At 35.9% G+C, this 12,783-nt stretch overlaps 1 protein-coding gene across 6 annotated transcripts in view; it reads left to right on the top strand.

Moving 5' to 3' along the window:
- Positions 1 to 12,783, top strand: part of klhl13 (kelch-like family member 13) — a 178,235-nt gene that overhangs the window by 133,569 nt on the left and 31,883 nt on the right. For all 6 annotated transcript variants that reach the window (XM_028816087.2, XM_028816086.2, XM_028816089.2 and 3 more), the window contains one exon: positions 994 to 1,789. In XM_028816087.2, coding sequence (XP_028671920.1) covers positions 994 to 1,789 — 796 coding nt within the window. The remainder of the gene's footprint in view (positions 1 to 993; positions 1,790 to 12,783) is intronic.

Raw genomic sequence — 12,783 nt, 5'->3', positions numbered from 1 at the left:
TAATTACCCCGATCTACATGCTGTCAAATAAACGAACCACAGTGCATCCGGAAAGTATTGACAGTGCATCACTTTTTCCACATTTTATGTTACAGCCTTATTCCAAAATGGATTAAATTCATTTTTTTCCTCAGAATTCTACACACAACACCCCATAATGACAACGTGAAAAAAGTTTACTTGAGATTTTCGCAAATTTATTAAAGATAAAAAAATTGAGAAATATAATATACGGACGTGAGTGAGTGAGGAGGCAGGCGAATTATGTATTAAGATGTGTATATGTGTGTAATATATATGGTGCTAGTCCCTAGTGGAATGGTATTATTTTATTGTATTACTACTGGTTTCATTGTTATTTTATGTAATTTCTTTTTAACTAAACTTTTAAATATAATATTACTGTTTAAATTATGTGTTGAAGCATTGGTTGTATTTCTCAAAAAGTAGTGTCGTTTTTGGTTTTTATACCCAGTTAGAGTGACACTCATAATTTCATTGTAATTACTTTGCAATGACAATAAAGGCTTTCTAATTCTAAATTTTGCTGTTAAGCTAACCAGCCTATTGTTTACTATTCAACAATTTAAAATTCTTCTTTATCTGTTCTTTTCTTAATTAAAAAGAAGAGCTGCTGTACTTAACACAAGTTCACTCACTGTCCAAACTTAGAAAAGAAGTGTTTCTTTTAATTAATGGACAAAATGAAAAGGTCTGAATTCACTAAAGTATATTTTCTTACCCTTTGTCTAATTGCACAGGACAACTTCTCCAATTTCTTTTTTGTTTTTTCAATTTATTGCTCCACTTTCTTTAATGTAAAAAATATTTTTGGCCATTTTACTGTTCCCTGATCAAAGCTTGAGATGAACCTCAGCAAAAAATTTTGATCGGTGGCTGATCAATTTGAGAATCACTAATTGTGAGAGACTATGTAGACCTTATACATATTTTTGCATCATTTAATTAACTTTTGGTCTCTTTATTCACCAGGTTTCCCTTGACAACTGTGTTGAAGTGGGACGTATTGCAAACACCTACAACTTATCAGAGGTTGACAAATATGTGAATAATTTTATCTTGAAAAACTTTCCCTCTTTGCTAAGCACTGGTGAGTTTGTGAAACTTCCATTCGACAGATTATCATTTGTCCTTTCTAGTAATAGCCTCAAGCACTGCAGTGAGCTTGAACTTTTCAAGGCTGCCTGTCGATGGCTACGATATGAAGAGCAACGCATGGAGTTCTCCTCAAAACTTATGAAGAATATTCGTTTTCCTCTTATGAGCCCTCAGGAACTTATAAACCATGTGCAGACTGTGGATTTTATGAGAACAGATAATACATGTGTAAACCTTTTACTGGAGGCCAGCAATTACCAAATGATGCCATATATGCAGCCTGTCATGCAATCGGAACGAACAGCTATTCGGTCTGACAATACACATTTAGTAACACTTGGTGGGGTTCTACGGCAACAACTGGTTGTAAGCAAAGAACTTCGGTTATATGATGAAAAGGCACATGAATGGAAATCTTTAGCACCCATGGATGCTCCAAGGTATCAGCATGGCATTGCAGTAATTGGAAACTTTTTGTATGTGGTTGGTGGACAGAGCAATTATGACACTAAAGGGAAAACAGCTGTTGATACTGTATTCAGATATGACCCTCGTTATAATAAATGGATGCAGGTTGCATCGCTAAATGAGAAGCGGACTTTCTTTCATCTTAGTGCATTGAAAGGACATCTTTACGCAGTTGGTGGTAGGAATGCTGCTGGTGAATTAGGTAAGTTATGTTATTGCTTGTTTTTATTAATGTATGATGAGTATTCTCCATACAGATTTGCACTGTGTAGATATAATTGTATCTAAGGGAAGATAATTCGATACCAACTTTATTAGAAGTGTGTTCAAACTGAAAGTTAAGGCAATCAACAAATAACTTTAAATGTATATGAATATACATGTAACAACCAAGAAAAAAAATGTATTTCTAAAATGTAACATTTTTCTTTATAATATACTTGACAGATCAGAGCTGATATCCCAGCACCTCATAATCACTAAAGAGGCAATTCAGATACTTGGCAACTAGTCCAAAATAAATCTTCAGATGGTGTTACACTAGTAGTGAATTCCAGATTTTTAAATGTACATCTGTTTGATTTTTTACTTCCACGGTTCAATTTTTTTATTGTTGTTTAAGTGAAAATAGTGAGGCTTTGTACAGGAATTCTAAAATTATTTCAAGAGGGCATTAGGAGTCCACAATATTTTTGCTTTGAGACAGTGATCAGCAAATGCTTACTTGGGTTTGCTCAGGGAAAAAAACATGATAATTTCTAGGTTTTGGCAATGTGAACATAATGACTAGGAATTAGCAATCACAATCTAGCTGTTTAAAGATGGTCAGTTTAGTTACAAAGAAGAGAAATAGTCAAGTTATTTGTCTGTTTTTTTGGTTTTAAGCCAAATGAAAAAGGGAAGCCTGCAAATTTAAATAAGGAGTGTGAGATAAATGAAGAAAAAAATTATCCAAACTGGAAATCAGCATGTTGTTTTTGTGGTGTAATGATGACAGGCTCTTGTTAAGATCAAAGTTAAGGTGGTATAGAATAGGCTCAATCTATCAGACATGGTATAGCTGATATCAGACAAGCATTTGCTCTCACATGAAAAGATATTAGCATATTTGAGTGCCTGAATGCTGCACTGAAGCCCATTGCTGTGTTTACAGATGTTTTATCAGGAGAAGACTATGTAACCGTTTCTTCATTAGTTCTAAGTAGTCTTGTGCTTATAGACAATATTAGTGGCAATCGATTGTTTACTTATATTGCTGATTGACTTTCCCTTGACAAGGATTTGAACCTAGTGGTTAAGCACATCGTAAATACGATATGTACTTGTATCCTGATCATATACGGATAGGCTGTAAACAAATTGCATTTACTTACACTAGAAAGTTTAAATACATCTTTAGCAGAAAACTACAAACCCAAGTAAATTTCCTTCAAAAAAATCCATTTTATCAACTTGACAACCTCCTCTGTTATGGGGTTCAGCGCGGTAGGCATGGTGTTCTAAAGGCTAGTGTAAGAAGCCATTTGCAATATATTATTGAGAGAAGACAAGTGAGGCAGAGGATTTACAACTGTAATTGTGCAGTAGTGACAGCTGTAGACAAAGCCGCAATTTTGCTGCAATAAGTCTGAATACGTGAATGGAATCAAGGTTGATGAGAAAACCTCCTGCTTGGATTGTTCAGTGACCACTACTGCTGCCCAAACTCCGCAAGTGTCATTTCACATTTTTCTGTTTTTACAAAACACTGCAGTCTCTCAGGCAGCTAAGAAGAAAATATATAAGATTTCCAAAATATATATTCATAAAACTGCGGTGGGTTGGCACCCTGCCTGGGATTGGTTCCTGCCTTGTGCCCTGTGTTGGCTGGGATTGGCTCCAGCAGACCCCCGTGACCCTGTATTTGGATTCAGCGGGTTGGAAAATGGATGGATGGATGGATATTCATAAAATATGTGTTGCAGCCTATATCATGGTAACATTGACACAGGTACTGGCTGTAACACATTATCCAGTCTTTTTGGAATAAATAAACCACCAGTAAGCCAGTATGTTTGTGAAGTGTGTTGTGCTCTCCTGTCACCTCTGTATCAAGGAAAGCAATTCAGTACAGCAGTGCAATTGATGGCTCACATGTACCAATCACTGCCCTAAAGAGAATTTGACATGGATTATTAAAATTGAAAGGAATTCTGACACTTAATTTAACTCTAGGAGAATTTTCTGTACATGTCTGCCATTTTGAAGGAGTGCAAGGCTGACATATGTGATTTAGCAAAAAAAAAAATAGATCTGGAACACAGATATAATTTATTTACATAAATAATGTGAAACAGCTCTGGTATCATAGTGCCCATCTTGCATTGTCAAGCTTGTATATTGTGTATTTTTTCTAAATTAAGAAGCACCAGTATATAATAACAGGTGAGATTTGCAACAATGTAGTCTGCAGAATGCTGTAGGCATAAATGACAATTAGAGCTTGTGAATCTTTCACAATAAATACCTTCCTGCTTACTCACCAAATAACCTTGGTTAATTCATTTTGAATCACTATGCTGATTTGCTTTGAAAGCAAAGTGTTTTCCAGTTGGAAAATTGTGGCCTGTTGTCTGAGTGTTTGGGGGTTATGAGATGGGCACCCTTGGATTGTCAGAGAATGGGAGAAGGGTTTTGGTCCCCTTTAGAGAATTATGGACGATGGGAATGGTGAGATGAGTTGGCCATCTTCACAATAACTGTCATGGAGGGGAGTCATAATTTAATACAAGAAGTCAGTTTTTTATGGAGGTAACAGGTATTAGATTGGTAGTATTCTGTGTTTGAGTCAAGTGTAGATCTCTCTCAAGCTGCTAAGTGACTACATTATTTGAGCAGCCTTAACACTAGAATTACCAGAGCCTACGAAAAAACTCCGTAAATCCGTCCCACCTTAAATCGCGTCTTAAATCCGTTTGCACCTCTCCGCTAGAGTCCTTTGTCATCTAAATGTGCTGATAAACAAAAGCTACTAGCAGCCAGCTATTCCATCCCCCCACCGACTTAGAACGAATTTCTCCTAGCTCATGGCTTGCCTTGATTTATCTGGGATTGAAGTGGAGTTTTAGAATGGAAATAATATACAGTAGTGTTATTTGGAATACACGCATTTCATGTGTGTTCCGTGATAATTTTATATAGCACAGATCGGAAATCAGCAGTTCTTAACATTGCACCACGCACGCTGTTGTATCAACCACCAACTGTAACTTGCTTTCTTTATTCTTCGGTTATAGTCTTGAATAAAAGTACACTTTTATTTATGTGAAAACAGCTGTGTCAGATGGGGTTGTATGGATTGATAAACAGCTAAGAACTGCTGATTTCAAGTGACGGTGAGATACGAAGAAGGCAGCTTCGCCAGCGTTTGTGTGTCAGAACCCTTTTGGGGGGGGGGGGGGGGGGGGGGGGGCGGTAGTATGCATCGTGGTACACTGCAGACCTATAGCGCGTCTATGTCAGATGGGGTTGTATGGATTGATTCTGAATGCGACTGTGAGAATGAAAAGTGAATTAAAAAAAAAAAAGCTAACCTTTACCAGTATCATAAGTTACACCGGCTGTTACAGGCTGAAATCAAATTTATGTTGTTATTCTAAAATTGTAAGAATGAGAGCAGTTCATTTCTCGAGGTGGAGCCGTGCGGGATCGAACTCGCCACCCTCTGATCCCCAGTCAGGAGCTGATACCATTACGCCACCGCGGCGGTTGTAGTAAGAGTGTCAATGTGGCATGCTAACGTGGCTTTTTTTTTTGTGCAGTTATATTTTTGAAGAAAAGCGCACGTGTTCTCTTATTTGTACCTTTTGTGAAAGTGTTTCTTTGATATATGGACTTCAGGCTTCATACGTGATATAGTTTATGCCTACATTTTGTCATTTACTATTAGAATATGAAAAACGTTTCTGTTTTAAAAATGTGTTTGCACAGACTACTGAACGGAACGGAACACACATGAAATTCGTGTATTCCAAATAACACTACTGTATATTATTTCCACTCTAAAACTCCACTTCAATCCCAGATAAATCAAGGCAAGCCATGAGCTAGGAGAAATTCGTTCTAAGTCGGTGGGGGGATGGAATAGCTGGCTGCTAGTAGCTTTTGTTTATCAGCACATTTAGATGACAAAGGACTCTGGCGGAGAGGTGCAAACGGATTTAAGGTGGGACGGATTTACGAGTTTTTTCGTAGGCTCTGGTAATTCTAGTGTTAAGTAAATTTTTTCTAGTGCAAATGACTTTTTTTTTTGTTTTGTTTTTTGTATCTATAATCTAGGATAAACAGAATCTTTCATTCCTTTTATAAGTTAAATACTTCTGCATCTTGTATGGGATATTGCGTCTCCATTTGCTTTCAGATTTTTATGCCCATATTTTTACTACCTTATAAAGTTTACTACCCACTAAAGTCTATATATATACCTTTGTGAGAGAAGGGAAAATCTACATTTAGAAAAAAATAGTACAAATTATTATTATTTTTTTTTTTTTATAGTATTATAAACTATTATAAAACTATTTTATGTGTTAATGGACAAGACCAAATTATAGCTGTTGCAGAACTAGTTGAAAAGTAATACATGTATATGATAGAGAGAGAGAGATCTTTATTGTCATTGTCACTTTTACAAATGCCTCTGTGCTTGGAAGGACATCTTCTTGGAAGAACCTTAATTTGACTTTCTATGTTTATTTAAGTTTGTTAATGATCTTGACCATCCAGTAGATCATAACTCTGGAGGGCTCAATCCTATGGAAAGCAGTGAGCTTGACATATAAATTGAATATATTGATTTGGGGGTATAGAATGTGTGTGTCTGTGCTTGTATGCATTTATGTATGTCTCTGTGTGTGCATGTGTATGTAAAAAGACTACAAAAAACGTTTGGGGTAGCCACCCCATATACTTGAAAATTATTGAAAAGTTCAATACAGAACTAAACTAAGTCTAACAAAATGGCATCTATATAAGCTCTTGACAAGAAATGCAAGGTCAGGAATGGCGGAACTGGAAGTGAGGTCATGAGTATCAGGCGGGACTTCCTTCTGATGGTCTGCAGAGGAGGAAAGAGAGAAACTGTTATCTGACAGTGCTTACCCCTAGTCCGGCAGATAATCACCCTTATTTGGCCCAGTAAACTGCCTCCTAATCGCGCCTGTGTGACTATATGTGTCTGTGTGCACACATACACCATAGCAGCCACCTTTATCAGAATGGTGTCTGTTTGCAGGATGCTTTGGCTGTTTAAGCCGCATGCATAAAACAAATTACAGGGACTGAGAGGGGAAGGCTGCAATGAGAAACAGAGTGTAAGACCAGTAGATTGAAAAAGATGCAGATAGTTAAGTAGAGAAAAGCAGTGTAGGAATGTACTACATACACACAGATAAGTTAGTTGGAGGGGTCTCAGTTAGCTTTTTGTATGATTGGCCAGTGTCTTCAACTAGAGTGTGTAAAGGTAAATATTCTCTGTTACTTTGTTATTGGTATACAGTAATGTTTTTATATTATGTGTAAGCAAGTTCAAGCAGGCTTTCATCGACAGTAAATCAGGGTCATTTTCTCCATCCATTTTTTTTTTTTCACATATGGTGAGTTAAGGACCCCAGAAAGCTTTGCTTTGTTTTGAGTTCTGTACCTTTCTGTTAAACTCCCCTCTCCCCTGAGCAATAGGTCATAACTAAAAGAGAATGCAAGATTAGACTTTCCAGATGCTTTAAAATTATTTATCTAAAATGAAATAAATAAATTTTAAAAAGCTACAGTGTACATAGCTGGGGTGGGTGTTTTTGTAGATATTCAAAGAGAGCATATCTATGTATGTTGTGTTTGAATTAAACAAACACTTGTAAGACAAACATTTATTTGAGATGACAGAATTGACTATTAAACTGTTTAGAATGTTATTTGTGCAATAACAGATACACTGGAGGTGACTATTTACTGAAGTCAGAAGAAAAAGTAGTAGTATGTGTTTATTAAGTATTGTAAAGTACATGTTATATGATGTTTAAATTGTTTTATTCGGTAAAGTGAATAATGTATAAATTTTCATAGTCAAACTTCTGATTTTCAGCTAAAAAAATAAAAACACATATTAAAAGTAAAAACATATAAGGAATGGCTAGCTATTCAGATGCTCACATATAGGGAGATTATTGCAAGGATTTTGGTTTTCTCTTAAAAGTACAATTTATTCTTTTATTCTTGGTCATTGTGGTATAACTGATGGGAAAACTGCATTCAGGCTATATATTATGGAGACTGATTACATTTTGCATTGTATGTGCATAACAATTATATGTATAAAATTGTTTATTATAGTTATTTGTGTAAACACATTGACTTGTAATTAGTTAAAAGTGCTATAAGGTATAAAGTGAATTTAATATATGTTGTTTTAGATTGTAATAGATTTAAAATCTTTCTAATAATCACAGTAACTATTTTTTAAAACTCTCGTTTAGCTTTCTTTCTTTCAAATTAAATTACACATCTAAGTACTTTGGAAAGATTGAAAGTTCTGGTGCCATTTTCCAAATGATGTCTGAAGTATATTTTTCACTGGGGCTGCATTTTCACTATATTTAAATCTATTTTGAATTTATAATTTACACTTTAGCTCTGATGACTGCTTTTATTCTGATTCTAATGGTTGTGAACAAGCATTTTTTAACTTTGTGCTTTTCCTGTGAGATTTTTTTAGTCTGAATTATAAATGAATATCTGCTATTCCTTCTGCTCATCTTGATTTAAAAAAGTAGGTTAACGTGTCTGAATACGGCATGAATTTTCTCTGTATTTTTTTAGATGCATGGTTTCACTAATGTTATCACACTAGTAGAACTTTGTGGTGATGTTCTAAGAAGAAAATCTCTACATTTTTTCTTTTTTCAAATATTTAATGTATACTTACACTTAATGTATATGTCCATCATTGTACTACAATGGTGCAACAGGTAATGTTTCTTCAGAAATTAATGGCCAGGGTTTAATTCCTGTGCCTAGACATTTATACATCTGAAGTTAACACATTCTGGCTGAGTTTTCTAGTTACTCTACTTTTTTTCGTACAGCTCCAAAGGTTTTTGTGTGGGGCGGAGGGGGTTCAGCTTTGTAGATCCTGTGTTGGAATTGAAACCCTGTCTAGGGTTGATTCTTGCCTTACGCTCAGAGTTGCTGAACTAGGCTCCGATCTGAAACATCCCTGAATTGGATTAAGTGGGTTTGAGAACATTACATTTTATTAATCAAATACGTACTGTTGGAATTTTGGTTACTGTATTTTGTTTGATAAACAGCTAAATCTTTTGACTTTGTATGCTTATCGTAAGATAGTGTGATATAGTACAATGTAAAGCAGTGTAAAACAGTAATGCTATAAAAAAATAAAGGTAAATTAAACATTTCGAAAATACAGCAGACCTTTTTTTTATGCATTGCACACAGAATGTTAGTTACAAAGTAAAGCAGGGTTTCTACAGTGGAAAATTAGGCTTTAGGTTTCAGTGAATGAAAGAAAAGGTGCACTTAACAATGTACATATTTCAACAAATAGCAGTGGAGAATATGTGTTACAATGTAATATATTTTATTAATTTCTTATTCATTTTATTCCTTTATGCAGGTATGATATGCATATTTTTTAATGTGATTTTTTTTCCAAGAATATAAACAGTATGTAAATTAAAACATAGTTTGACTTTTTTTTTTTTTTTTTTTTTTTTTTATATATACTCTCAGCTTATACAGATAAGATGACTGGAACTCCATTAAATAAAGTCTCAAACAAAACCATTAAGTAGAAAAGCATTTTACATGGTGTTAGAGCTCGTCATATGCTCACAAAAGTATTACTACACTGTTACAAACAAGTGATTACCTTTAAAGTAGAGTCATCCTTTGTGTTTGATGTATTTGTAATGTCTATATATAATTGCTCATTTATAGTGAAATTAACATTTCAGGCACACCACCTATTGACAAATAGTGATGATAACTAACCTCACTTTGAAACCACCTCAATCCTACTGCCAGGTTTGGAATCTTAAAAATTGTGTCTCTCTAGTACAGATTTATTCTGGTCCACTAAAGATTTTATCTTTTATTTTATTACTGCATTTACAAAAAATAATGTGTTTTTTTTTTTTTTTACAGAGCTGAATGAGATAAGGCATGAGCCACGTATTTATTTACAGTAAATACTATAACCTGATTAAGAAAATGGCGTAAAACTAACACCTGGAGCAACTGTAGCCCTACAGGATTGGAAATGTCTGGTTTTATACATTAATGCTGTATTAGTGTAATGTGTTTATTGGTTTAGATAGCATTTGCATTTACATAAGATCATAAACATACAGTATTTATTCTTTCTATCAGTTCATTTTAAATCCTTCAAGTTTCTTTGGAAAGAACATATTCATAAGCCCTTCTATCTGAATCCTCAAGTTAAAATTAATTAAATATTTTTTTCAGCGATGTGAAAAACTCCAGCCCTGTTTTCCTTGTGTGGTTTAGTCCAGTGGCAAGTTTTAAGTAACACTTTTTTTAAGCATGCACAAATGTTAAACAGAGTAATAATCATTCTAATTAAATTAAGTGCAACAATAATATTCATGATGCACAGATTTTCTGTGGAGTATGAGAGCCAGCTTCAGTATTATTTTGGTAGATAGAATGTGTTTTTTTCCCACAGGCATGTGTCTCCACCTGTCTTTTTATAAATGTTATAATTTTACACTTTTATGCCTTCTAATTCTATAATTGAGTGTGAGCTATTATATTCTATTGTATTGTATAGAGCCAACAATAGTCACAGGCAAAAAGCAGGCTCCAGAAGTATGTATGCTTTAGCTATTCTTATTCTTATTTCATTACTGGTTCTTTTTGTGATAAGTACTTTTTATGCTGCTTAGAGGAGTACATGAAACTTTCCATGTATTTTTATATGCAGCATTGAATCACTGTAGATTTAACTTTTTAGAATTGAATCATTGTAGATTTAACTTTTTTGACACTAATAATCAAAAAAAGACTCTTAAATGTGAAAATAAAACCACATCTCTACAGTTGTTATACTTACAAAGTATAACATTGATTGTTAAAGTATTCACCTTCTTCAGATAAGTATTTAATAGATGCACCTTCGACAACAATTACAGCCTTGAGTCTGTGTGTACAGTTCTCTCTCCACTTTACACATGTGGACACGTCTATTATTCCTGATTCTTTATAAAACTGATCAGATTCTGTTAATTTGAATGGGAACTGCAAGCGAACAGTTATTTTCAAGTCCAGCCACATGTTCCTAGTTGGATTAAGGTCTGGACTCTGACTTGACCACCTTAAAACATTATTTAATTACTAGCCAACCCGCGGCGTACCATACGCCTCATAATTAGGCTGGGTTTTTAATGATTTTTAAACACAGGGAAAAAAATTAACATTTGAAAAATCCGGAGGAGAGGGGAAGGACACCCATTACGCCCCATCTGTCATGCTAGTCTGCTGATTTCTCATTCAGTAACGTGTGAGTAGTGATGGGCGGGGTGAAGGCTCGCGAACCATCAACACGTTTGAAGCAATTGTGTCGGAAATCGTATTGAAGCTTCAAAGCATTTAACAGTCACCTCTCTAGTGACACCTCCTGGCCATTTTCATTAACGTTACAGAAACTTATGATACACTTGAATGACGTCTGTTAAAACTCGTATTGCTTTTATTTTTTCGCAGCTACAGACTGACAACGAAGAGAAGGGTTCATCAGCAGCTTCTAGTGTGTGATGTGTAAAAAATATAAATATAACTTGTTTAACTGCCTTGTGGCGGTGTAGTAGTACGGCTGCTTTGCAGTAAGGAGACAGTGGAAGATTGTGGGTTCGGTTCCTGGTTCGTCCCTCTGTGGATAGCAAATTATCCGCGACAAACAAACTGTTTTACACGCTGCAAACCAACCCCCGGTGTAGTATACGCCGCTTTTTCAATGTTTTTTAAACAGAGGGAAAAAAATGAACATTTGCAAAATCCGTAACGCTGCTTTCAGTAAGTACAATGCACACGCGTTTAGTTTGTTGGTGACTTTTTGCCAGCTGTCTTTCCTGGTTTGGGCTGTTTTTGCAGTGTTACCGCTTGTGCATATTAAATCTTGAATTCCTTTGAGTAACTAATTAACACCCACCCACTCAGCTTGTGTGAAAAAAATGCGCCCGTTCTTTAATCATTTTGTTGCAGCAATATACATTGTGTTTTCACTCAGCGCGGAGGTGCGCATTCATCTCGGATTATTACATCCAGCTAATCTGCTACAGGACTGCGTTTGAAAAACCGATTTATCCCAGATGAGTTTCACTGGCATTAATGATTAGGAATCTGGTTGGAACAAAACACTGCAGCCACAGGGATTCAGCAGGACCGAGTTTGGGAAACACCGCTGAACACTCGTGGCTCTTGGCAACTCACGGCGTATCATATGTCGCATAATTATGTATTGATAGGTGAACACTTTCTGAATGACACAGTTGTCCAAACAGAAGTGAAAGTAAAATCGAGCCTGGTGCATTCTTTAACTGCATTCTCTGTCTTGTAGCGCAGTGGTAGTGTTGCTGCTTTACAGTAAGGAGACTGTGGAAGATTTTTGGTTCGTTTGGGCTGCATTTGCAGTGTTACCACCTGTGCATATTAAATCTTGAAATCCTTCGAGTAACAAATTAACTAACACCCACCCACATACACACAGCTTGTGTAAAAAAAATGCGCCCGTACTTTCATCATTTTGTTGCAGCCTATCAAAGACTTGCTGCCCCCAACTCAAGGTGGCTCAGAGGTCGATGTGTAGTGTACATCAGATGAACATAAATGACGCCGTTTTTTTCGAGGCGTCGCGTCCCAGTTAGTGGGCGTGGCTCTGCGAGTTGTCGTCGTATCCAATGGTCATAGAGTTGGTGGGCGAGGCTCTTTCCTACTTGTCGGCGGCTTAGTGAATCCACGCCTCTTCCTGAGTGCTTTCATGGGTGTCTTGTTTTCGTGTGCGTGCTTTCATGGGTGTCTTCCCCTTCTGGCATCGACTTTGTGAATTATATATACAGTAATCCCTCCTCCATCGCGGGGGTTGCGTTCCAGAGCCACCCGCGAAGTAGGAAAATCCGCGAAGTA

The sequence above is a fragment of the Erpetoichthys calabaricus genome, chromosome 12, assembly GCF_900747795.2.
Source record: "Erpetoichthys calabaricus chromosome 12, fErpCal1.3, whole genome shotgun sequence".
NCBI classification, from domain to species: Eukaryota; Metazoa; Chordata; class Cladistia; order Polypteriformes; family Polypteridae; genus Erpetoichthys; species Erpetoichthys calabaricus.
The sequence above is the reverse complement of the archived record's forward strand: the minus strand, read 5'-3'. Positions and strand labels throughout refer to the sequence as shown.